Below are 24,732 nucleotides of genomic sequence, written 5' to 3' on the forward strand. Positions count from 1 at the left end.
TACATTATTTAAGAAACTGTAACATGTGAAACATATTAGTCATCCCAACATTAACGATTCGATTTTATTTTATATCACAAACACTCCTTGATTCACATGTTACAGTTTCTTAAATGATGTACTCTGCCTTCAACTTGGACAATTTTCTTTTGTGGACCATCTAATTTGGATTTATAATTGTAGAACCTGATGAGAAATTATTGAAAAGAATATTCTTCGTTCATATAATTGTGTTTTAATTCATAGATAATTAAATAATTTATAGAGCTAACAAAGAGTATACATCTCAACTTATTGAGAACATTTAAACTGAATATTATCATTCAATTGAAAAAATTGGTTTTTCATAAATATCAAGCTGAAAAGTATAGGGAATATTCAGAAAATGAAGTGACTAAAAGGGCATTTCTAATAATTCAATGTGGTCTTACTACACGTGATGTGATTATCCAGTAAAAGTTATGCAATTTCTATAATATATTAACGAAATGTTACCATTTAAAATTATGAGTTATTTAACACAGAGTAAATCTTAATTGACATTTACTCTAATTAAATTATATCATATCAATATCTTTGATTTGCTATATTTAAACCTCTGGTGGACCCTAAAGTTTACTTACACACATTTAATGAGACATGATGGAAGACAATTACTAAGCCAACATTCTACCATGGATTTACATTAAGTAGGCGAAAGGAAAAGATTGGAAAGTGCAATGTACTCTAGCACAGAATATAAATCCTAGATCTCTAGCATAAAAATATGATCAGTGAGTGTTAACATATCTTGTTCTATCTTCAAAATGTTGAGGACACTTGTTTACATTTTTAATACATCCTACACAAACAGTGAACACTATGTTTCTGATAAATGCTAGAATTGTAGATTCTATCAGTTTCCGAAACATAATTCTCATTTTTAATGAGGTTAAATAGTTATATGATTTATCTACTCACTTCGTAAAACCCAGTTTGGTAACCACAAATAAACCAACTCAGCAATAATGGACGTAACTGTAATTCACTGACGTGTTGTATATTTGAAAAATCTAATGATTGATTCTGTTTTATGGACTGGGAGATATTCTCAACCGAAAATTCATTAAGTCCAGGTTTACACGAATTTTTAGTTTTTGATTCCTGTTTTTTATAACGAGGAATAAGTGAATTAAGTGAGGTTTTGTGCAAATGAGAAGTAATTTCATTCAATTCGTTTATGTCCGCATCTTGGACAGAGGATTCGCATGTTTCTCTGAGAATAAAAAATGTTCCAAAACAATAACACACAAGTTTTTAGGCCGAAGTGTTAACTTTTGAATATTTCAAAACAGCAATATAACGTAAGATAAACAATATGCAATCTCTACAAAGAATGAATTGTTACGATGGCATGATAAGCTAAGATCCTCAATTTCAAGACTGCTTTTAATTGGACTGTAATAATCTCTATATGGAACGCAAGTTACAGAAATTTCTTTCGGGTCATTCGAGCTCAAGACGTCTTACATAACAATATACCTACCGAATGCATTCTGCGTATTTAGCTACTACTTTAAAGTCAGTTGAACTACTCAGATACAGTTTCGCTGTCTTTATGGTGATTACATACTCTTGATCCCAACATAAAAAAGAATTTATTGATTTCTAGGTAAATTCTAAGAAACCACTTAAGGGTAATAACACTTTAACTACGATTTGGCAAGGTAATGACTGATTTATTTTAAGGCAGGTATTTACGAACTTCAAAATAGTTAAACTAAAGTATGAGTCCTTATATCAATATCACATGATAAACACTGAAAAATATTACTCCGAAGAAAATGCAACACAAATCAAGTGACTTGTGTGACGCATGTGTATTCAATGCCCCTTTGTACCAATATTTATTTGTTCAAATAAATGAATAAATAATAAGCTAAGTTACGACACGATTTGGTAATAAATAATAAAAAAAAAAGATGAATCCAGAACTTTGGTTTTATTATTATAGTTAAACGTCCTACAGATTAATCGCACCAGTAATTTTGAGATATTAGGATGAATTAGGAGGAGATTGCTTGGTACATCATTTCTCACTGAAAACGGGTAAAATAGTGGATATCTACTAATAACTGGTAACCAACCACGTCAGAACTCAGTATCACTGAATATATATACTACACAAGCTATGCAGACAAGGGAAAATCTGAAAATAGACGATGCATTCGACAGGTAGCTAATTCAACTATTGACGGAATATATATTACTCAAAAATACAAACTAAAATAAATCCATGATTTTGTACACAAGGTATCTAATCATTAATCAACAGGGTCAGATTTACTTTATCAATTTATCTGGCCAGTCATTGCATACAATACAGGGAAAAAGGAAAACTGGCATTTCCAAAAGGTTCTATTTTTGGTCGAACTAGCTCAAATTTACTCCTATAATGAATATCATAGTTGATCGGTCTCAAAAACTTTGCTACCACTACCGATTTGTTCAAGTTAATAGATATTCGGATTTAAAGAACACTTTTTGAAACTGAATCTCTTCACGCACGCTACAGACAAATTTGGTACAAGACGATGGGAAAAACTACTTAGTGTTGATAGTATTCAACTAATTATGTACCAAGTCATAATCCTTGAAAAGTTTTCATCTCGCCTCTAAGTTAAGAAGAAATACACAAAGGTAACAGGAAACAAAGGAAAAACAGGAACTAATTTTTTTTAAAATGATAATGATAACCTATAATAATTTATTATCTTAAATAATAATAAAAATACATCACGATGCTTACAGTTTATTATCATTATCTTCCTCGAGTTCACATTGATCACTGATCTTTTCCTTAATAAACAGATGAAACATTAACCAATGATAACAATACCTTCACTGAAAGTGCAGATGACTTATTCATCATGTCTGTCACGTACACCTCAAATTCAGAATTAATATTATACAGATCTTTAGAGGATTTCTGTTCAACATTCTCATAAAAACAAAATGATACTGTGAAAATATCATTTTCATAATCAGTTGTTAATATTTTAGCATAGTAATAGGCTTCATCTTCACTCCATGTGCAAATACATATATCTCCATTGTTCCATAATTGGACAGGATTCTTCTGTTTTTCAGTTTTCAAGATAATTGTATTCTACATATAATAAAGTATCTTTTGTTATTTAATACTACTTTTAAAACAAACCGTAGAGGGTGGAAGATTTAATAAAGAGTTAAGTTTTATAGCAAAATACGAGTAATCCACTGACTAAAGACAAAATTAGAGCAGAATAATCCTACATACATCTAGAGTTGACGTAATGTGATCATTTTTATATAATAAATCAACGTTTTCTGATGTTATTTTTAGCAAATCACTGGAATAACACGAAGTTGTGTAACTGCTTGAACGAACAGTGACAAGTGAGTTTTCCAAATTGATTTCCTCAATAATAAATAAATCATAAACTTTGTCTTCACGCTGATAGATGCAAACATCTCCCAGAGACCACATCACTTAGTCAGGATTAAGAAATAAATCAATGAAATCTTGGTGCCCAGAAGTTCATCTGTAAATAATAAAAAAATGCGGAATATTGTATTCAAGATGAATTGCTTTAAGACATAAAAACAATTCCGTAATACACTAAATTTGTTTATCAAACCTTGAGACATTTATTAAGGTGGAATACGAAGTAATTTTCTACAAAACGTTATTAGGCGAAATTAAGTTTCTAGAACCCAGCTCAGCAGTAGATTGCTTGGAGGTTACCGATTCCAATGAAAGCAGTACGTGATTCGTTACAACTGAAGTCGTGCTCTGAAACAACAGTCAGTCGGTCAGCTACAACGTAGGACCAGGAACATATATCTATCCGTCTAAGTTGCCACACTTCATTTGTACAAGATCAAAACCATATTCACAGTAGTCACTTTAATGGTAGTAATATATAAAAGAAAGATTGTATATAAGGATATAGTACAGGAAGAAAGAAAGGTATGAAGCAATCTTAATCTCATAGTTTAAGGGAAGACAAAGAGTACATACACCTTCGCCATTGTGATCGAGTCTGAGCCATGTCACACAGAGTCTCCAACCATTGGTTACGATAGTCACGCGGACCCCAACCAAGTAGTCCGTATCTACCAACATGGCTCAGACTAGAAGTTAGTGACTTCAAGCACTGGTGCCACGTTTTGGTAGCCCTTAACTTTCTATTAACCATCCCCAATACTAGTCAGCATTGCGCGTCGTGGTAATCGGTGTTCAGGCATACGTAACACATGGACCAACCATCTCAGTAGATGAAGGTTTACAACCTCATCTACTGATCTACGATAATTTCCTAATACTTTGCGTTTAACCTCACTATTACCCGCTGATCCCAGCAGATGAAGGAAAGCAGTTTGAATGGTGTACGTTGTTTTAGAAAGTTTATTTATTTGTTTAAACACATAAATATTGGTACAAGAGGGTACCAGATATATATGCGCCACACAAAACAATCAGAATGGGAAGAGAAAAGGGGTAAGGTGCATATATAAAAAAAAAGAAAAATGACAGTAATAATGGGGGAAACTGAAATGTACAACCAGAAGATCTCTTTCAGTTAAGGAAGTTATGACCACTCTTTATGAAGTAAAAGGTTGCAGCAGGTTCGCCACTGGCTTCTATTCTGAGCCGTGTCTGATAACGTCTGTAGCCACTTTATTGCACCATCTCTCGGACCCCAACCACGGAGTCATGAAAGACCAACAGAAGCCAGTCCTGCACAGCTTTCTTTCATGACCCAACACCATGCTATACACTGACCACCTCTCCGCTTTTTCCAACCAGTCCCAGCGTCGTCAAATGATGCATGACGAGGGATTTTCTGGGACGACATTCGTAAAACATGTCCAAGCCATTGAAGTCAATGTTTCAAGATGGTGACACCAATTGAATTATCGTCTCTGCGCCCGAACACATGATGCCGAACCTCTGCATTACTAACATGGTGTTACCACTGTATGTCAGCAATCCTTCGGAGACAACGATGATCGAACACAGAGAGACATCTAACATCCTCAACTCGGAGAGGCCAGGTTTCACAAGCATAGAGCAAAACTGCTCTCACCGACGCGTTGTAGATCCGACCTTTTACAGCCAGACTAACATCACGAAGACGCTAAATATGACTCAGATTGTATAAGCAACTTTATCTTTCACTACACGTGCATCAATCTCATCACTCACGCCACCACCAGCACTTATATAGCTACCTAGATACACGAACTTCTCAACTACTTCAATGTGCTCACCACCCAAGGTGAGTACAGGATTAGAATCCTGCCAGTCTTGTAGGAGTACTTTGCACTTGGAGGGTGCAAAGCACATGACGTACCTGCGGACACTGATTGCCAACTGATTAAGTGCGGATTGCATGCCTTGGGCATTATCGCACAGTAAGAAAATATCATCCGCATACTCAAGGTCGAGAAGTCGTTCTCCAGGCAACATATCCACACCGCCATTACTTACATCCATCAGAGCTGTTTCCAGGATGTCATCGATGGCAAAGTTGAAGAGGAACGGTGAGATCGGGCAACACTGCCTAACCCTACTGCTCGAATGAAACAAGGGAGAAAGGTGGTTGTATGTCCTCACTCTGCCTGAGGTGTTTGTATACAGGGCTTTTAAGATGTTAATAAACTTCTCAGGCACACCATTCTTTAATAGACAATCCCAGAGGACAGTCCTGTCCAACGGATCAAAGGCAGCCCCGATACCAAGAAACAATACGATTGTTGGCCTGTGATAAATATGACGGTGTTCTAACATTTGGCGGAGGGTGCATATGTGATCAATGCATCCTCGACCAGAACGAAAACCAGCCTGCTCCTTGCGAGTCAATCGTTCTCGGGTTTTAAACAACCTACGAAGTATGGCAGAAGCCTATAGTTTGGACGCAGTCGGAAGTAGACTTATCCCCCGATAGTTGTTACAGGAACGACGTAAACCCTTTTTAAAGATAGGGACAACTATCGACTCATTCCATCAATTGATTCCATGACTGTTTCAGTATTTGTATTCGATGGAAGCAATCATTTTCGACCAGTGACTCGAGATCGTTTAGATAGAACAGGGTTTCCACTATGGGCGAGCTGGTGTATAAGTTGAAAAATTGGGAATACATGAAGTGGGTGACGTAGTATATAAAAAAAATGATAGTAATAATAATAAAAATGAGTGTTATCAAGTGAGTGTGAATTGTCTGAATTCTAATTGAAGCAAGCATAGTATTTCGTGAAGTAATTGTCATCTCATTAGATTTGTATGAGAGCTGTGATAATACTCGGGTGCCCAGACCGAAGAAGGTTGTATACGCGTGACCGTGTGAGAGTATTTTGAGAGGGAGGGCCCTCTCCACTCCCGGCCGCACCAGAGCATTCGGGAGAATAACATATTTTTGAATCTAAATTATCAGCATTGGTGGAGCGTGGTGACAGAAATATGTGAGAATAATTCGCGGGGATAAGAGGATTATTAAGAGATGAGGAAGGGATTCAGTCGCGAGTACGATGATATCAGTTGCTGCTAACGGTAGGAGGGCGGTTGTCACTTCCATGCTGCCCATACTGTGAAAGTATATTTATTCTTGAGGGACCTGAAGAAAGAAGTGAGGCTAGTGGTGGTCTTATCAATTGGTGAGAATGACCGCAAAGCTTAAGGGACAACTGCTTGTGGCCGGTCGCCCATGGCCTTTTATGGGAAGTTTTCGATGCGGTACCTACGCACTTTAAAAGGTTTTATCACCGGAGATGTAAGTCCGTGGCGTAAGATGAGGTGTGAGATTTTCGATATTGACTATTTCTGACTGCTTTCTTCTGTTTTGAGATGGCAGTATCGCTTCAGATGCTGGTTATCCCAGGGAAACACTTTACTGTTTCACCTCTATACAGTTAGCGGTACGATTTCACCATCAGGCCTTAAGTTGCTGCTTTTAGTCTTTTCATTATCCAACCGACCTTCCTTGCATGGTAGGATCTAAAGGAACATGTGTTCCGGCTAATACAGTTCAAACGAGTCAGCATGATAGGGAGGCCCAACCACCATGTCCAGGTAGCAGCTACGATCGGGGTATTGAAAAATAAACATGTTTGGTGGTAAAAGATAGTTCCATGAGCCAGTGCGGACTGGGGAATGCATAACATTAGATAGTACTGAGGGAAGAGTCACTGGTCGTTAGTTTGTAGTGTCATTGGGCCTGAACCTTGGGTGAACAGTCCAACATTTCACAACTCAGAACTAAAACGCGACTCAATGAATGCGAGAGCAGTACACGAGCATGTGTTACCAGATTTGGGTAAGCCTTCGTCAGAATAGTGGAATGAACCTTCTGTGGACCTTAGTACAAAGGTTCCTACTTTGTTCAAACTGTCAATATGTGCGACTATTGATAGTTCGTCTACAGTATATCCAACATTATGTTTTCAGTTCAAGTGGGTTGAGAGTGTGGCTGCGTAGAATCTTAGGCTGATTAAAGGTTTTAATGACCGTTTGTGAGACTGATTAGCAGCACACAAAATTACGCTGATCGAAAAATCCCTGCGAACACTTAGATCGATTAGTGAACTATCCAGTGTACCCGTTGAGAACTCGTCCTTAATATGTTGGCATTTAGCCTTGCAAATAGTGTGTGATCCGAAGAACGTTTTATTTGAATTTCACGAACAAATATGAAAACTACGACACTGTGACCACTTTGCCAAAAGGATCCAGAAACGAGGCTGTTATTTTAAAAAGTTAGTAAAGACAAAATGTGAGCTTTTTTATTTACTGACAATGCATTTCTGATAATGTTTCCTACTGACGATGGTGAAAGACCAACCATTTACAATAATGGAGTATCGTCGATGGATCCTTTGTTTGTTAACTGGGTTGCTCTGAAACTATTCCAACACATCAAACTAGATAAGTTCAGTGGTGCCGATGATACCCATGCCCGAACCATAGTAGCATTTGCAGATGTAACTGTCGAACCACCGGCAATACTGCTTGGTTTCTCTGAAGCCAACCAATAATCCGGAAAGTTGAAATTGGTCTGGTCTATAAAACCAGGTGTAAATACTCAGTTAATAACTACGACCAAGTTAGCCTAACCAGTAGTTGTCAAGCAAAATGGGAAGTGTTATTCGGGCTTCTAGTCAACATCATGTGGGATGGACTAATCTTCTAGAGAGAAAACGGAACCAGGTTAAGAAAAGTCTCTTACGTTTAATATACAATATTTCTCAATTTTTGTTGTTCATATTGTAATCAGTGTTACCTCCGGACACTCTGGGGGGAGCTATGTGGAGATAGAACCTTAAAAACCTATTTTGTAAATAATTTTTCATAGTTATCGCATGTATTTTCATATTCTGTACATTTAGCATTAAACAATTGTACTTGTTGTTTAAGTGTATTACTTTGAACACTTGTAACTTGACTTTCCTTCCGTTGTGAGTACAACATACCGTGCCACTGTTAATTCTCCTCAATAAATACACTCTAATTCACGTCTGCATCGTTCTGCCCTGTCTGCTAATATGTTGAATGAAATATTAATTGCATACCATCTACGTTTATAGACAATTGCGACATTCTTATTGGATTCTACGCTTGGTAAAATTACTGGATCTATATCGTCCATATTGGGATTAATAATTTTGTTATAATTGTGGAGTATCTGGACCAAACCCAGCCAAACACGCAATAGCCTGAAGACTTAAGTAACGTCCCTTATTTTGTTATTTTTGTGTGTAATTACTTATTAACTGTTAATTGTTACATAAACTATAGACATAATATTTTTGTTGCTAATTTTTTTGGTTATCAAACATTTTGGTCCGCCACAGGTCTAAGTAAAGTCTGGGAAAGTTTTATATTTAGGTGCTTAAGTGAAATACGAAGTTTTAGGACCAATAATGGAGCTAGAAGGTTAACAATCAACGTTTTTGCTTATAGGAAGTGGCGAGTAAGAGTAAACGGTGATTTGTTATCAAGGAAATTTGAAGAGCGAACAATTTTAGTCGTTTTCCTTCGTTTAATTAACGCAAATTACCTGGCATGTATCTTGAAACTATACTTCCTATTTTTACAGATGACGTAAGAATATGGGGACTCACAATGTGCCCGGTAAAACAGAAATATAAAAAGACTCAAACTCCCTGGTTGAGAGAATGTATCAAGTGAAGTATTAAAAACCAAGGGTTAACGTGGATCATCGAGTATCCTCTCGTTATTTATGAAGGCATGTGAGTGATGTTTAAGGTAAGGAATAAGATTTAGGGTTTTCATTACGAACTGCCATCAGCTGTAATGCAAAAACTCTATTTAGCCAAACGGATGGGTGGATTTCCCACCAAAATCTGTGACCTGTTGCCTTATATCTGATTGTTTCATTGATAAATGATAGTCTCGCCCATTCTAAAATACATAACTAAAATACATTGGAACGAATACTTACAATGGAAAAACTCCACTCCACGTCAACACCTCGATAGATGTAGGAATTAATCACCGCCGTTTTGTACAGGCGACCTTGAGTGCCTTAGCTCAAGATGTTCAATTCATATTAGTAGTGCTTGTTTGTAGGCCAAATAAACTTAGTAGCACGAGTGATTTTGACAGACCTGTGTATTCCATGTAACGTCGAATAACATGTATCCATATTCATTGTGTGTTTAGTCTAGCTTACAGCTAAGAAAGACCTCTGCGTTGCGCTTTTTAACTGCCCATTAATGTCTAACTGTAGGTTAGTTTGTAGGTTTTATGTCCATTTATTTGACAGTAATACTGAGTTATGTACTTATGGGAGTATTTCGACCGACCTAACAGATACTTCTACGCAGTTAAAAATCGTGCCAGATCTCTTTTTGGGTTCTTACTGTCTGAATACTTTAAACATTTGGGCTGGAGGCAGATACATCCGATCCCCACCCCTTCGCCAGTGATTAAATCATTGTTAACTGAGACCTTTAGGATTGCCAGTGTGTTGTGTCTGGATGAACTAACGATTCCTTTGTATTTGGTGATTGCTTGATCTCAAATTCCAAATACAATACATTCTTTCGTGCTCAGCTAGTACTTATTGATCAAATCGCTTTATTTCTGGGATTCCTAGTCTGTATAATAATTCAAATGCCCCTACTTTTCACAAAGTTACTGCCATTGTCATTCATTTCAAATAATTCACTATTATTTGTTTTAATCTGTTAAGATTCCTCAATACACTTATATACACATGAATTCAAATTTTAAGGACAAGCCACTACCTGATTAATTCGTTAGTAATACCAAAGTACGGCTATGTTGCACTGTGTGAGCATATAGTGGTAGATGTTTTCCTGTCATCGGACTGTCTGTGACTTCCCAAGTACACATTTAGATCATTCACTTTTTCTTAGTAATCGGGAAACGAGGATTAAGGTGTTTTATACAGTTGAACAACACAAAAAATTTCGTCACTTCGCCAGAGTCTATGAGATTATTCAATTGTTATGACTCTTACCCTGTTAGTTATCACGTGACAAAATCACCAGTCCGAATACTGACTTAAATGACCTCGCTCATGTGTTAAACTAATACACACCAAAAGAGCACTAGCAGCCTTTTGTCAACTTTGAATCCCTATTAGTCCTCTACGCCTAGCTTTGTCTGGTTTATTCCAGGACATGAATATCGGTCTCGCTTTATGAATCGTATAATTCACACATATTTGGTTTACATACAAGCAGACCAGACCGCATCACACCACAAGATGAAAAACAATCATTATACACCATCGGTCAAAAAGTGGCCGTGAGTGTGAGAGACCGTAACTAATAGATTGGGAATAACTTAGGCATGGTAAATCGAACAATAATACCCAATGGATAGAATAAGAACTCATGATAAAAGGAATATGAATATACATATGATATAGTTAATGAGTAGTTGTCCAATAGGAATATGTGCAATAATAACCCATAAATAATTCCTAGTAGTTACCATTCATTTAATTCCCCGTTTGGATATAACCTAAACCATTCGCCTTGATATATTTATCATCTGCCGCATTTTGAAAATATGTCAACTTCATGTTTGTGATTTCAGCTTACCATTGCAGCTTGCTGATGCGTACATGCGCTCAGCCATTAACCATAAGTTATTCGATGTGAATTAAATTTTAAGATCTTGACAGTGTGTTCATATTGTAAGTCTGATTAATCATACGCCTGGCATGCATACAACCAATTAGTGCCTGAGAACAATCACTTCGCAATTTTTATTCGGAATAACGCTAGCAAACAGGTGGAAAACGTTCACAGACAACTGAAGCGTTAGGTTTAAAAAATGGTATCATAAAAATTACTTTATGGAAAATATAAAACTTGGTAGGCGATCCTCAGTGAAAGGACGTGGAATATGTTATAACGTGTGGCGTTATGCCCTGTTAATATGTAACGTAATGATACCGCCAATTAGAAAGCAGTGAATTATCGGACGGACAAATGACGCATAGACCTGTACGAGCAGTCTAAAGCCCTTTTCGGTCCTTCTCCCTACCTAGCACTGCCTGTTGAGTCCAGGACGCCAATCTTCGCCTCCGCAACATGAATCATGTACTTCAAACATTCTAGGTTTGTAAACAAACCAAACAGACCACATCACATCACAAATTAGAAGACAACATTTGTACAAAATCTAGCCAAAAGTGTCTGTGAATGTGGGGAACTGTAATTAATAAACTGGTCATAACTCAAGAACAGTGAATCGTATAATATCAATCTATGTTTCAAAATAAAGCTTATAATAGGAGGAACATGAATATGCATAGTTTAGTTATTTAACAATTATACAATAAAAATATATGTATGGCATTAGTCCACAAATGAATCCTAATAGTTAGCATCCATTAGTCTCTCTGGGATATATCAGATTGGTTGCTTTCCGAATATTATTGTTACGATATAAGTTTTATTCACACTCCCTTGTTATATTTAGGTCCCAGAAAGTCTGAAGCCTACGCTGCAGTATCTGGAACCGTATTCAGCACTATCGGGTATTTTCGACTTTAATTAGCTTCATTTTTGTGATATTCACGACTCCAACAACCATGCAGTCCTCTGATTATCATCATGGGTCTTTTTCTTATCATCATCAAGTTACATGTACACCCTAGTCTCAATATTCATAAGATCTTTCACGCATTTTCACTGTGCACTCATTTTGTTCTCTTTCATGCGTTCAAGAGGGTTATTTTGTCACATATTCAGACATCCTATGGAATAGTAGGTGCGCGTTCAGAAATACTAACGTTACTGACGGCTAACTGTGTCCTACCCACCGATTACCAAAGGTCATCTCGGAATAACGTTAGACCTGTAGACGTTACCACTCTCCTGTCGCGCAAATTTATGTGAGAAATCAAACTTCAGGCCACCCTGTTGCTGGATAGGCTTGTGAGAGGCAATGGCAGCAATTCACATGGAATTTAGAACGAAACACCATGATGAGGGTGCACACTAGGATAAAGCGAAGTCAGATAATGAAATTCAATTGTTTTATTATAAGATATTGTGAATTATCATTTATTACGGTAAATATTTTGTTCTCATACTTCTAATACCCAGACAAATCATTTAACTGAACGATGTTGGAATCGAGCTTCTGTGGTGGCGGAGTATTTTCAGACAATGTCATACTGTGGACAAAAACATATATGCAGTGAAATAATATTAAGTTTATATTTGATATGAAGCGGTTATATTGTTTATGTATCACTGAAGGGAAAGTATTCGATGACATTATTTGAAGTGTTTCACTATATTCCGGCAATATTTATTGGAAAATCTTGACATGGTAAAAAAAAGCAACTGTCCACGAACAGGGAGTTGATAGCAGGGTACGGGCGATTCCATAGACCTATTCGAAAAGTCTCCAGTATCTGACATTATGACGATTTACCATCATTAACAAAAATACCGTAGTATAGTTATATGTATTTTATTGGTGTGAAAACATTGACAACCTACGAGATCCTTATTTCCTAGTAATAGGCTGTGGTTGGGAAGGGCCGGAAAAATCGTTAATTGGGGTTCGCTGTGTCCATTATATTCTGGAAAAAGTAAGATTAAATCCAAGCTTTGACCGGTGACATAATGTAACTAAACATAATGTACTAAGAACTACATTTAAATCATGAACCGATTAGTGTTAGACCACCACTGAAAACCTGGAAGCACTGAACTGCTGTTTGATCCTTGTATGTTTCCTCTTGGTGGTGTGCATCTGCAACTTTCACGTGAAGGTCGAACCCGAATTCTCTGACCATGTAGAAGAACGCTTAAATTCTTAGCAACTGGGCTGGTATCTAGTGGTGTTAAGATCTGGCTTCAATCAATCCATGATATTAGACGACCATCTTACAGTAACTTCGGTGGGTAACTGTCTCACGCTCGGCACGGTTAAACTATACTGGTCACGGTTTCCTACGAGCAGTCAGCTTCAATAGGGAAGCGAGGGACAGGGACTTAGTCTGCTGACTACTAAGTGTATGATTTCTCCATTAAACGTGTTTCCACTTAACGTGATGTAACTACTCTTTTAGATTTAAAAATCTGTGGAAAGGACGAAAAAGCGGGGTGAGATGGTCGAGGAGTGGTGGTTCGTCGCCTTGAAGGAGGAAGAATATGTTTAAAAGATGAATATACTCATCAGACTGGTGCTATTTCTAGTCAACAAAGTCAATCTGTGCACCACCAAGGATATTCACGTCTTAAAAGACGTCTTAATTATATAGTTTTATTATCCTCGTTAGATCCAGTGAATATGGTTCACTTAAGTATGATGAAGAAACTAATCAGTCAGTGGTTAGATTTCTCTTACCAGAGACCTAGGAATATGAATAGAAGCATTATTACTGACAAAGCACAAAAACATTTCACGTTGTACTGGAAAAAGTCCTCAGACTTTCAGCGTAGGGGATGTACCTTCCAGTTCATATCAGTCTGGACAGCGACAGAATTCTGATTGCTCCTGCCTTCTTAAGGACCCATAGTTCTTGATAATTCCATGCTTTTACCTCTGTGGTTAAATTTCAAACGCTAAGCACTAGTGATTTATCTGTTATAGTATTTTAAATTAAACAAAAGTGCAACAGGTTCTGTTGGAAATGATTTACGTAATTTCATTAAGGAATCTAAATGGTTCTATAGGTCGGAATACTTAGCTTTTCACGTGTGTTTGTGGAAGCACCTTGCTGACGGCTTCGTTTTTTGATAGGGCTTTGATTCTCAATCCGCTTTCTATATTCGAGTTTCACACCAAACTGGTTAAGAAGCTAGTGCATGGTGGTTAAGCTATAGCTAAGCAAGCAGCTCTACGTTATACAGAAAAGATATCTTTCTGTGAGAGGTTTCGAGCTAACATTTCCTACTATAACACATCAGTCAAGTATAACTACGGAAAACAGGTATTTACATGCAGGAATGGTAGATTTACTTTATTTAAGCCAGATAATATAATAATAATATACGGTAAACCTGAGCTAATAACTGATATGAAGAAAAACGCCATGATGAAATTCGGAGTTCTAAGTGACCAGCCAGATTCTTTCATGAAATAACTCCCTTCTTATAATGCAGATACATCTGTGTGTTCTGTAGCCAGTCAAGGGCGCATATGCGCTTCCACTGGGGACGTCCTCCGTGAGTTCGTTCCTGTGTGTTGTGTTAATAAAATACTAATGGCTACATTATATGATCTTCAGTAAATAAGTCTTTTACCGTTATAATTTTAAGATTTGTGAAGTAAGTTCTTATTATATTTAATGTACTCTTCCAAACTTTTGTGCTGAGTTGTAAGCACATACATAAATCTTAGGCAGAAACTTTACAGGCATCTAGAGATCCAGTTGTTTTGTCCAGGCGGAGAACATATTGCCACTGGACACTGAGAAGCTGAAGAAGTAAGAAGAGGAAACGTGCGCGCACTTAAAAATGTCACGCAGTTGAAGTCACGCCCCAGTCCTGGCTCGTGTTAAAATTCCTCACACAACAGAGTTTTGGATTTGAAACCTTTCGTCCCCTTTTATCAACCGAAAAGAAATCGGCTCCCTTGGATACATTTTCAGAAGGAAGATTCTGGGGATAAATCTATAGGCTGACCTATTTTTTATGTTTATTTAACATTTTGGATGTCAAGGAAGACAAGGTTGATGGATAGTGACCCGAAGACATAAATAAGGTATACAATCTCATACCTTTTGAGGCTCAAAATCTCCAGTTAGACTACACTACTTAGTACCACCGGCAAGACAGCTCTTCAGAAATGAGTAGATCTTATAAAAATTCATGAAGCAATACTACTTTGGGTTATGTTTGATCATTAGCCTCATTAATATCCAAATTTCTGCTCTCTGGTCTTGCGGAGGGAGAATTTCGGAAAGCACATGGAACATACACCCCAGGTCCCTTCCATGACGTGAACGACTAACTGATTTAGTGTGATCATAGAGGAAAGGAGAACTTAACAAAAGCTTTCACAACTTGTTTCTTTTTTATGGCCACAGAAACATTTGGACAAGTATTACTGTCGTATTTAATGCGTCAACGTATTGATAATAATCTTATTAAAGTACGATCTCACCAACATTGCTGACCTTTATTTCATTCCAGTATCTTTTCGAAAATACTTGTGATTTTCAACGACAAATTGGTGATGTAACTTTGATGTCTGGTTGTCCATTATATTGTTATCACAAATACCTATAAACCTTTTGTCAAGGGAACTGATATATTGATGCTATTGATCTTATTCGATCGTAAAAACATTCCCTTTTTTAGCTCCAGTGTCTACATATTGTGGCTTTAGTCGCGGTTAGCACAATGTCTGGATGTACAGCTCGTGGTTGCAGCTCAGAGTAGGTCATAATATCCAACTAAAGTAAGCGCGGTGAATATCTTTAGTAATGTTATTTAGACCTCTGTAATTACATTGTGCTAATATTGTTATATCAGTGAATGAACTTGTTGTCACTGTTGAATAAATCTTTTCCTTTGTCATTGTTCGTTCACGTACTCCGGCTTAGCAGTCAAGCAAGGCTAACCATGCTGCATCTTATTCTCGACGAAACCCTCGATAGTCCAACTGAGACGGTCTAGGACATATGTAACCAAGCGTGATTAGTTACTCCGTTTGCATCTAAACCAAACGCGATTAGGAAAGTGTACATGAATTTTTTTTGCGTTAGTGATGTGATCCCGTTGATTTTTAAAAATTTGCCCAAGAAGTGGATTACACTGAGTCACGAAACGTCAGAAAATCTAATTTTTCTACTCATTGGGATATTACAAATATGTTAATTTATATATAACAATCTACCCAATTCTTAATTTATTCAAAATTACATATTTGTATGTTGATTTCCTTTATTTTCCCTGTTCGTGTTAAAAACAAACGTACTTATAACCCAAAGTCAGACGTCCTATTTATCCCTTTCCATATTCATCATTTGCACAAACCTTTTGAAAATTCTATGAAAAAGCACTGAAGATTTGTCATACTCCTGGATCTAGTCCTTTGTGCAAAAAAATCTGGTTTTCTTGGTAGAAGAAAGGACTAAAGATGTTCATTCTGTATGTGGTCTGTCATGTAAGAGAAAGTTTATAGCTCGGTGGAAATTCGGGCGAATAATAAACTTTTAGCATAATTTTTTAAGAATTTTCTCGCAACAAGGACATTTAGGGAAAATATCTCTCTATTTATCCTTGTCAAGATGTTTTCACGTGTACCCACTCTCGGTTATTTTTGTGCGAGACTCCCCCCTTCATTTCTCTCTGGCTTGCCTTTACTTCATGTTTTTAGTTTAGTTGGGTTTGTCTAATTGGTCTTTTTGAGTGACGCAGAACTGCATCATCTTGGTTAGCTTTGATTAGACGTGACATTTTGTCGTTACTTTATTTTAAATATTATTAATTAACTAATTTACCAAAAATATAGTTTTCGGTCAATTTCTAAGTTTTTTCTCAACGAAATCACTGAAATTGTGGGCGGACAGTAACATATATTTGACTTTGAACTAACAGTAGTGTTTTAGCAACGGGAATGATGTCCCCGGAAGGAGCGCATACGATAATAATGCCCACATGATCAATGGTCCTTCATACACTATAATCATGCTGAATGTCTTATAGGCGCGTAAAGTAAACTGGATTGACTTGGCTCCGAAGTATTTCAACGTCATATACGTTTATACACATGAATGCTAATCCACTGATCCAGGATCAGATGCTTCCCTCCAGAATGTAAGTATTTCTGGTGATCTGTATTCATCCAAAGACCAGATACCTTCTGACTCACCGAAACAACTTGGACAAGAAAGATAGAGTCTCTCATATACGTATGCTTCATTTGACACAAATTCATTCTTAAGGTCTAAACACTGGGACTACTAGCCTGGATTTTTGGTCCGTGGTGTAAATAGTGGGTTAAAAGTCACCTTCACTAGAACGGCTCACGACCTTTGACGCACCGAAGTGTACATTTCTGTCTGCCCTTCTATAAGTCAGCGAATACCGAATGAACAGATGTATTTGAGACTATTTTTGTCATACAACACGTCGACTTGTTATATTCGACATAAGATGTCTTTGAAATTCTGCAAGCTGCTCGTCAAAGACCATGTTACCAAAATGAGATGGCACGTATGTCAAACTTGCAAAGTAAACTTCATACCTAAGTGATTTTAAACAAAATGTTTGGGCAGGATAATAGGTTTTGGAAGACTTTGGAATGTCATGTGCTTCGAAATGGATAATTGTTTTCACCTTATTCGCAATTATTGAAGAGCTTCTTAGAATAAACTACGTTAAATTAATCTTTTTGCGGTTAAACGAGAGTGTTGTGCAAAAATGTTTCACAGCTGTTTTGTCGTCGTTTGCCTCTACACTCTGGATCACTTTAGACTGGTACTGAGGCTAACATAGGCGTAAACATGTGAAACAGATGGAAGTCATTAAAGTCCACTAAGTGCACCTCATTTAGAGTTGAATCCTTCAAATGGGGAAAAAAGCAAGGAAAATCCATTCCATGTGTCAGAGTAATTATCTATCTTGTACAGCATTCGTAGGAATTTAAGAAGACTAAGAAGAAAACTAAACGACAGAAGGAATGATGTATGTTGGTGAAAGAAGTAACTGACACACATAAACGAGTTCAATACACTAGGTCTGATTATTTAATACCAAAAGAACTACTAGTTTATCGGTGTTACATCAGCTTTAACTTCAAATCAGTGAAAATGGATGACACGATGTTTCTTATGGAACCGCAGAAACAAAATAATATTTTAAAGACAGAGACAAGCTATTCATTACGTCGATTGCGGTTTAAGCCACCATCAGTAAGATTCCACGTGTAACGAAAATGTTATTTCGCTACTTTCATGGGCCTAAAAAGTTTTTCTTTTTGCTTTACCTTTTAAGAAATTGTATTTTGGATAATTAGTCTCGCGCTACAAATAGTTTTTGCGTTACTCTCTTGGTAGTCGCGCATGTCTGGTAGGCGTTGTGTGCTTATTTTTTTTGTGGTTGTTCAATCAAATATTCATATCTCTTCTGGGGTTATTCAAATACAACAAAGGGATATAATACGTTTATTACCCAGCCATGCTCAGAATCCGTCTATCAGTTAAGGGACGAGTATACGTATATTCGCTCAGTACTGCGCGGCATTTCGTTCTGTTCTACTTTACGGCTGCGAAACATGGCTATTAAGAGTAGAGGTTACTCGTAATGTACTAGTATTTTACCGCAGGTCTCCTGGAATAATTGCTCACATCTCCTGGGGTTAGCGGGTAATAGTGAGGTTAAACGCAAAGTATTAGGAAATTATCGTAGATCAGTAGATGAGGTTGTAAACCTTCATCTACTGAGATGGTTGGTCCATGTGTTACGTATGCCTGAACACCGATTACCACGACGCGCAATGCTGACTAGTATTGGGGATGGTTAATAGAAAGTTAAGGGCTACCAAAACGTGGCACCAGTGCTTAAAGTCACTAACTTCTAGTGGTTCTTGTTATTTCAGCAGTCAGTAAAATCGATGAATACCTTGGGATGATATATGCATATTTGTTCGATTGCGATGTGACATATAAATTTATCAATATACTTGGCCAGACTATAATTTATGGACAAACTAGTGGAGTTTAAGATAGCAGGTCCTTGATAATGGTGTGAAATTCATCCATCCACATCGGAAAATAGCATTCAGGCATTACAGCTGATGTCAGATCGCGATAGAAACCTTAATTCTGATTTCTCGCCTTAACATCCATTTTTTATTTGAACACAAACACACACAAGGGGGCACCAAATACACATGCGCCACATAACAATGAGGTTATGAAGAGATAGTGCGTATAATAAAAGGACAACAACGAGCAGGAATTAGTGTGTGAGAGTGAAATAATAAAAATGGGAACAACAGTTCAGTGAGCAGAAATATAAACAAGAACAGTTCCTTCAGTTAAACAAATTATGTTTATATTTATGAAGTAAAATAAACTTAAGGCAGGACTTATCCCCCGATAGTTGTTACAGGAACGACGTAAACCCTTTTTAAAGATAGGGACAACTATCGACTCATTCCATCAGTCGATTCCGTGACTGTTTCAGTATTTGTATTCGGTGGAAGCATTCACTTTCGACCAGTGACTCGAGATCGTTTAGATAGAACAGGGTTTCCGCCATGGGCGAGCTGGTGTATAAGTTAAAAAAATAAGAATACCCAAGGTGAGAATAAAAGGGATTACATAAGTGACGTAGTATAAAGGAAAGAAAAACGAATGTTATCATATGATTGTGAATAAGATTTGTCTGAGAGAGCGTTGAAGCGAGAGAAATTTTCCTAGTAGTAGTTATCATCGATTTTTTTGAGGGTTGTGATACTGTCTGTGTGCCCAAAGCGTGATCAACCATAAACGCGAATCTTAGTTCCTCACTCTTATTTCTAACTCTAATTTAACCTCAGTAAGTAGGTCACTTAGTCATCATTAAAAGTTCGTCCATAAGTTATGGTCTCACCACCTGAAGTATAGTCAAACTTAGTGCTTTCCGATTCCAATGAAAACTTAGTAGGTAGATTTACTAAATACCACGCTTTGTGAAAATTACGATTGAGTTATGTATTCACCTAAAGAAATCGTCTGGATTACGCGAAACAATACATATACTCATCCTGCAATCTTGATGAGATCTCTGAACCACTTAATTTTAGATGCTGGCAATAAGTTTATTTATTTATTTAAACACATATATATTGGTACAAAAGGGCACCAGATACATATGCGCCACACAAAATAATGAAAGTAGGAAGAGAAGGGATGAAAAGATAAGGCGGACTAAAATGTACAACCAGAAGACTCTTTCAGTTAAGAAAGTTAGAACCACTCTTTATGTAGAAAGTAAAAGAAGGTTGCAGCAGGTTCGCCACTGGCTTCTATTCTGAGCCATATCCGATAACGTCTCTAGCCACTGTGTTGCACCATCTCTCGGACCCCATCCAGGGAGTCGTGAAGGACCAACAGAAGCTAGCTCTTTGCAGCTTTCTTTCATGCCACGACACCATGTCATACACTGACCTCCTCTCCGCTTTTTCCAACCAGTCCCAGGGACGGCAAATAATGCACGACGTGGAAGTCTCTGGGACGACATTCGTAAAACATGTCCAAGCCACCGAAGTAGGTGTTTCAAGATGGTGACACCAATTGAATTATCGTCTCTGCGCCCGAACACACGATGCCGAACCTCTGCATTACTAACATGGTGTTGCCACTGTATGTCAGCAATCCTTCGGAGACAACGATGATCGAACACAGAGAGACATCTAACATCCTCAACTCGGAGAGGCCAGGTTTCACAAGCATAGAGCAAAACTGCTCTCACCGACGCGTTGTAGATCCGACCTTTTACAGCCAGACTAACATCACGAAGGCGCCAAAGATGGCCCAGATTGGCATAAGCCGCTCTGGCTTTCCTTATACGTGCATCAATCTCATCACTCACGCCACCACCAGCACTTATATAGCTACCTAGATACACGAACTTCTCAACTACTTCAATCTGCTCACCATCCAGGGTGAGTACAGGATGAGAATCCTGCCAGTCTTGTAGGAGTACTTTGCACTTGGAGGGTGCAAAGCACATGACGTACCTGCGGACACTGATTGCCAACTGATTAAGTGCGGATTGCATGCCTTGGGCATTATCGCACAGTAAGAAAATATCATCCGCATACTCAAGGTCGAGAAGTCGTTCTCCAGGCAACATATCCACACCGCCATTACTTACATCCATCAGAGCTGTTTCCAGGATGTCATCGATGGCAAAGTTGAAGAGGAACGGTGAGATCGGGCAACACTGCCTAACCCTACTGCTCGAATGAAACAAGGGAGAAAGGTGGTTGTATGCCCTCACTCTGCCTGAGGTGTTTGTATACAGGGCTTTTAAGATGTTAATAAACTTCTCAGGCACACCATTCTTTAATAGACAATCCCAGAGGACAGTCCTGTCCAACGGATCAAAGGCAGCCCCGATACCAAGAAACAATACGATTGTTGGCCTGCGATAAGTATGACGGTGTTCTAACATTTGGCGGAGGGTGCATATGTGATCAATGCATCCTCGACCAGAACGAAAACCAGCCTGCTCCTTGCGAGTCAATCGTTCTCGGGTTTTAAACAACCTACGAAGTATGGCAGAAGCCTATAGTTTGGACGCAGTCGGAAGTAGACTTATCCCCCGATAGTTGTTACAGGAACAACGTGAACCCTTTTTAAAGATAGGGACGACTATTGACTCACTCCATGATGTTGGAACACTTTCTTGCTCCCAAACCTTTGCAAACAACACCGTCAGTTCCTTAGCCATAAAGTCACCACCATCTTTAAAAAGAGCCGGAGGTAAGTCATCTGGGCCAGGTGATTTGTAGCGCTTCAAGAGTTGGAGTTCCTTGCGGACTTCCGCCTCGTTTGGTGGATCAGTCGTCACCAGCCATGGGGGGCAGGACAAACTGGTTGATGTTGCTGGAGCAGCAGGCCAGTTGAACTGCCCTTCGAAAAATTCCGCCCATCGTCCAAGACGTCGAGAGATGTTAGTGATTGGCATCCCGTCATCCTCGTAGATTGTTTCACTCACACTAGACTTCTTGCTGCCAGTGGCTCGGATGAGTTGGAAGAGCTTCCAGTAGTTACCAGATGCAGCTTCTGCTTCCATCTCATTAGCACGCTCCGACCAGGCTTCTCGGTCCTTACGCAAGCTTTGCCCGATTTCATTACGTAACAGCCTTCGTTTGTGGTCAAACTCACGGTCACCCGGAGTAGACCGACGGGCTTCCATCAGTTGTAAGGAGCCAGAAGAAACCCAGTGCTTGTAAGCGGGACGTTTCGCGAAGCCGCAAGCGACTTTACTCGCCATTTTCATGGCGTCGTGAAGATGCAACCAATGCTCATCTATACTTTTCGGTGGGGTGGTAGCTAGCCTAGAAGCTAGCTCCGCTCGATACTTACTTGCAACAGAAGTTGCAGCCAGTTTACTAACATCGATCCGTTGGTGGTGGTCAATCCTTCGGCCACTGAAAAGTAAGGTGAGATTGGCGCAGACCAGGGCATGATCAGACTCCAGATAGGTACTCCAAAAGGAGAGGCAGTCTTGTACACAACCACGCCAGCGGTAGCTGATCGCGATGTGATCAATCTGAGTCCAGGCTTGAGATGCAGAGGGAGGACGCCAGGTGGCACACCGGCGATGACTGTGCCGGAAGTTAGTGCTAGCCAGAAACAGGTTGTGGTCTGTGCACAGTTGCAGCAAACGGTCCCCGTTATCTGTCCTGCGACCAACAAGTCCCCATCGGCCACCTAAACGACTCTCTTCTGTGCCTAGACGCCCGACCTGAGCATTAAAGTCTCCGGCTAATACTACAATATCTGTCGAACGCGCTTTCTGGAGAAGAACTGTTAACTGGTGGTAAAACTCATCCTTGATTGCATCCGGGCTGAAATCTGTCGGGGCATAGGCGGAGATGACGAAAAGACACCGTTTCTCACGCCGGTTTCTTCTCACTTTGATGGAACTTTCTAATCTAACAGCACATAACCGACTGTTAATGGGGATCCAATCGATTAGTGCTGCCTCAGCCCTAGCGCTTAGTGCAACACTAACGCCTGCAAGACCGGACGAAGATGCCACAGAGTCCCCGGATAAGCGCACGTGAAACAAGCTTTTCGAAGCGACAGATGGAGAGCGAATTTGTAGTACTTCACTAGAGTCTTGAATACGGGTCTCGGATAGACAGCAAACATCAACATTAAGACTTTCTAAAGACATAGCCAGTCCCATCTGTTATCCGATCTGCATTAGTGTGCGAACGTTGAAGGAAGCCAGCTTGAACGGCGTACGTGGTTTCAGAAAGACTGCTTCAGTATTCGTAATCGGTGGAAGCATTCACTTTCAACCAGACAGTGACTGGAGATCGTTTAGATAGGACAGAGTTTCCACCATGGGTGAGCTACTGCATAAGTTGGAAAGGAAGGATACACAATTTGGGAATAAAGGGAGTGAAAAAGCAACGTAGTAAATAATAGTAATAATAATAATAATAATTATTATTATTATAATGGTAATAATAATAATAGTGTAAATTGTCTTGCTTCTAGTATGAGCGAGAATAGTATCGTCAATAGAATTCATCATTTCATTTGTGTGTGGGCTGTGATACTGCCCGGGTGCCCAAACCGAAGCGGGTGGTTTTCTTAGGGGGCCACACCCCGAGCCTTTGACCTAAAGGTCTGATCCACAAGGCAGTGGAGCATCGTGAGGAGATGCAGTCCCATGGTAGCCGGTGACCAACAATAGGTTCATTCGCCATTCGTTCCATCAGGATACTGGAGCCCATGTGCACCATTGGTTTGGAATCAGGGTTTTCCAACTCCCCTAGGTGGACCCTCCGTGTCCACCAACCCGGTTAAAGCGCCGGACATTCGCTTTTCGTCCTCTCACTTTCGTAAACAACACCCCCGCCACGAGAAGGCAGTGAGTAGGACTTCCCTGGCAGAGGCTATATATTCGCGTGGCCATGTGAGAGCATTTTGAGAGGGAGAGTGGACTCTCCCCACTCTCGGCCGTACCAGGGCATTTGGGGGCAGATGGATAGTGGCTAGCAGTGGAATCCAGGACGCGCGTTTCGTCCTATTTGGGACTCGTCAGCTGGATGTACCTGCATCTCAGAGTTGATGTTCACTCTGGGACTCGAACCCAGTACCCTCGCTTCAAACGCCATCGCGTTATCCACTCGGCCACTGAGTCCTGAGTCGCTTTGTAAGGCCAACGATGATAGTTGGAGTCTCGAATCACTTTATGATGCAATCTTTCCTATCCTTTTATAGACATATATTACCATACAACTATAAATACGAATGCAAAGCCTAAGTAAATGATTACATCGAAAAGATTTTTCTTCACTGAATCCTGCTTGGTTTTGTTCAATGACACAATGGGTTATTTTAATTATCCGAATAGTTTAAGTCTTTTCTTAATTCCACCTAGATATATAAGCACTTATTGCCCCCAAATGCCCTGGTACGGCCGAGAGTGGGGAGAGTCCACTCTCCCTCTCAAAATGCTCTCACATGGCCACGCGAATATATAGCCTCTGCCAGGGAAGTCCTGCTC

The 24,732-nt window shown here is 39.0% G+C and overlaps 2 protein-coding genes across 2 annotated transcripts in view; one reads left to right on the forward strand and one right to left on the reverse strand.

The window, feature by feature from the left end:
- Window positions 1–948: 948 nt before the first annotated feature.
- On the reverse strand, window positions 949–9,550 carry Smp_175680 (hypothetical protein; the record flags this gene model as incomplete). Its single annotated transcript, XM_018791939.1, has 6 exons — window positions 9,486–9,550; window positions 3,299–3,563; window positions 3,200–3,262; window positions 2,879–3,148; window positions 2,789–2,838; window positions 949–1,255 (listed from the first exon to the last, which is right to left on the reverse strand). Exons 2-6 carry the CDS (start codon window positions 3,506–3,508, stop codon window positions 949–951), a joined length of 900 nt encoding a protein of 299 aa, XP_018644849.1. The 5' UTR covers window positions 3,509–3,563; window positions 9,486–9,550.
- A 9,004-nt stretch (window positions 9,551–18,554) lies between these two features.
- The window catches only part of Smp_211220 (soluble guanylate cyclase gcy, putative), a gene marked incomplete at both ends in the record, with an annotated part of 33,600 nt that continues 27,422 nt past the window's right edge, over window positions 18,555–24,732 (forward strand). The window contains one exon of the mRNA XM_018791940.1: window positions 18,555–18,561. Coding sequence (XP_018644850.1) covers window positions 18,555–18,561 — 7 coding nt within the window. The remainder of the gene's footprint in view (window positions 18,562–24,732) is intronic.

The sequence above is a fragment of the Schistosoma mansoni genome (assembly GCF_000237925.1).
Source record: "Schistosoma mansoni, WGS project CABG00000000 data, chromosome 1 unplaced supercontig 0010, strain Puerto Rico, whole genome shotgun sequence".
Lineage (NCBI taxonomy): Eukaryota > Metazoa > Platyhelminthes > Trematoda > Strigeidida > Schistosomatidae > Schistosoma > Schistosoma mansoni.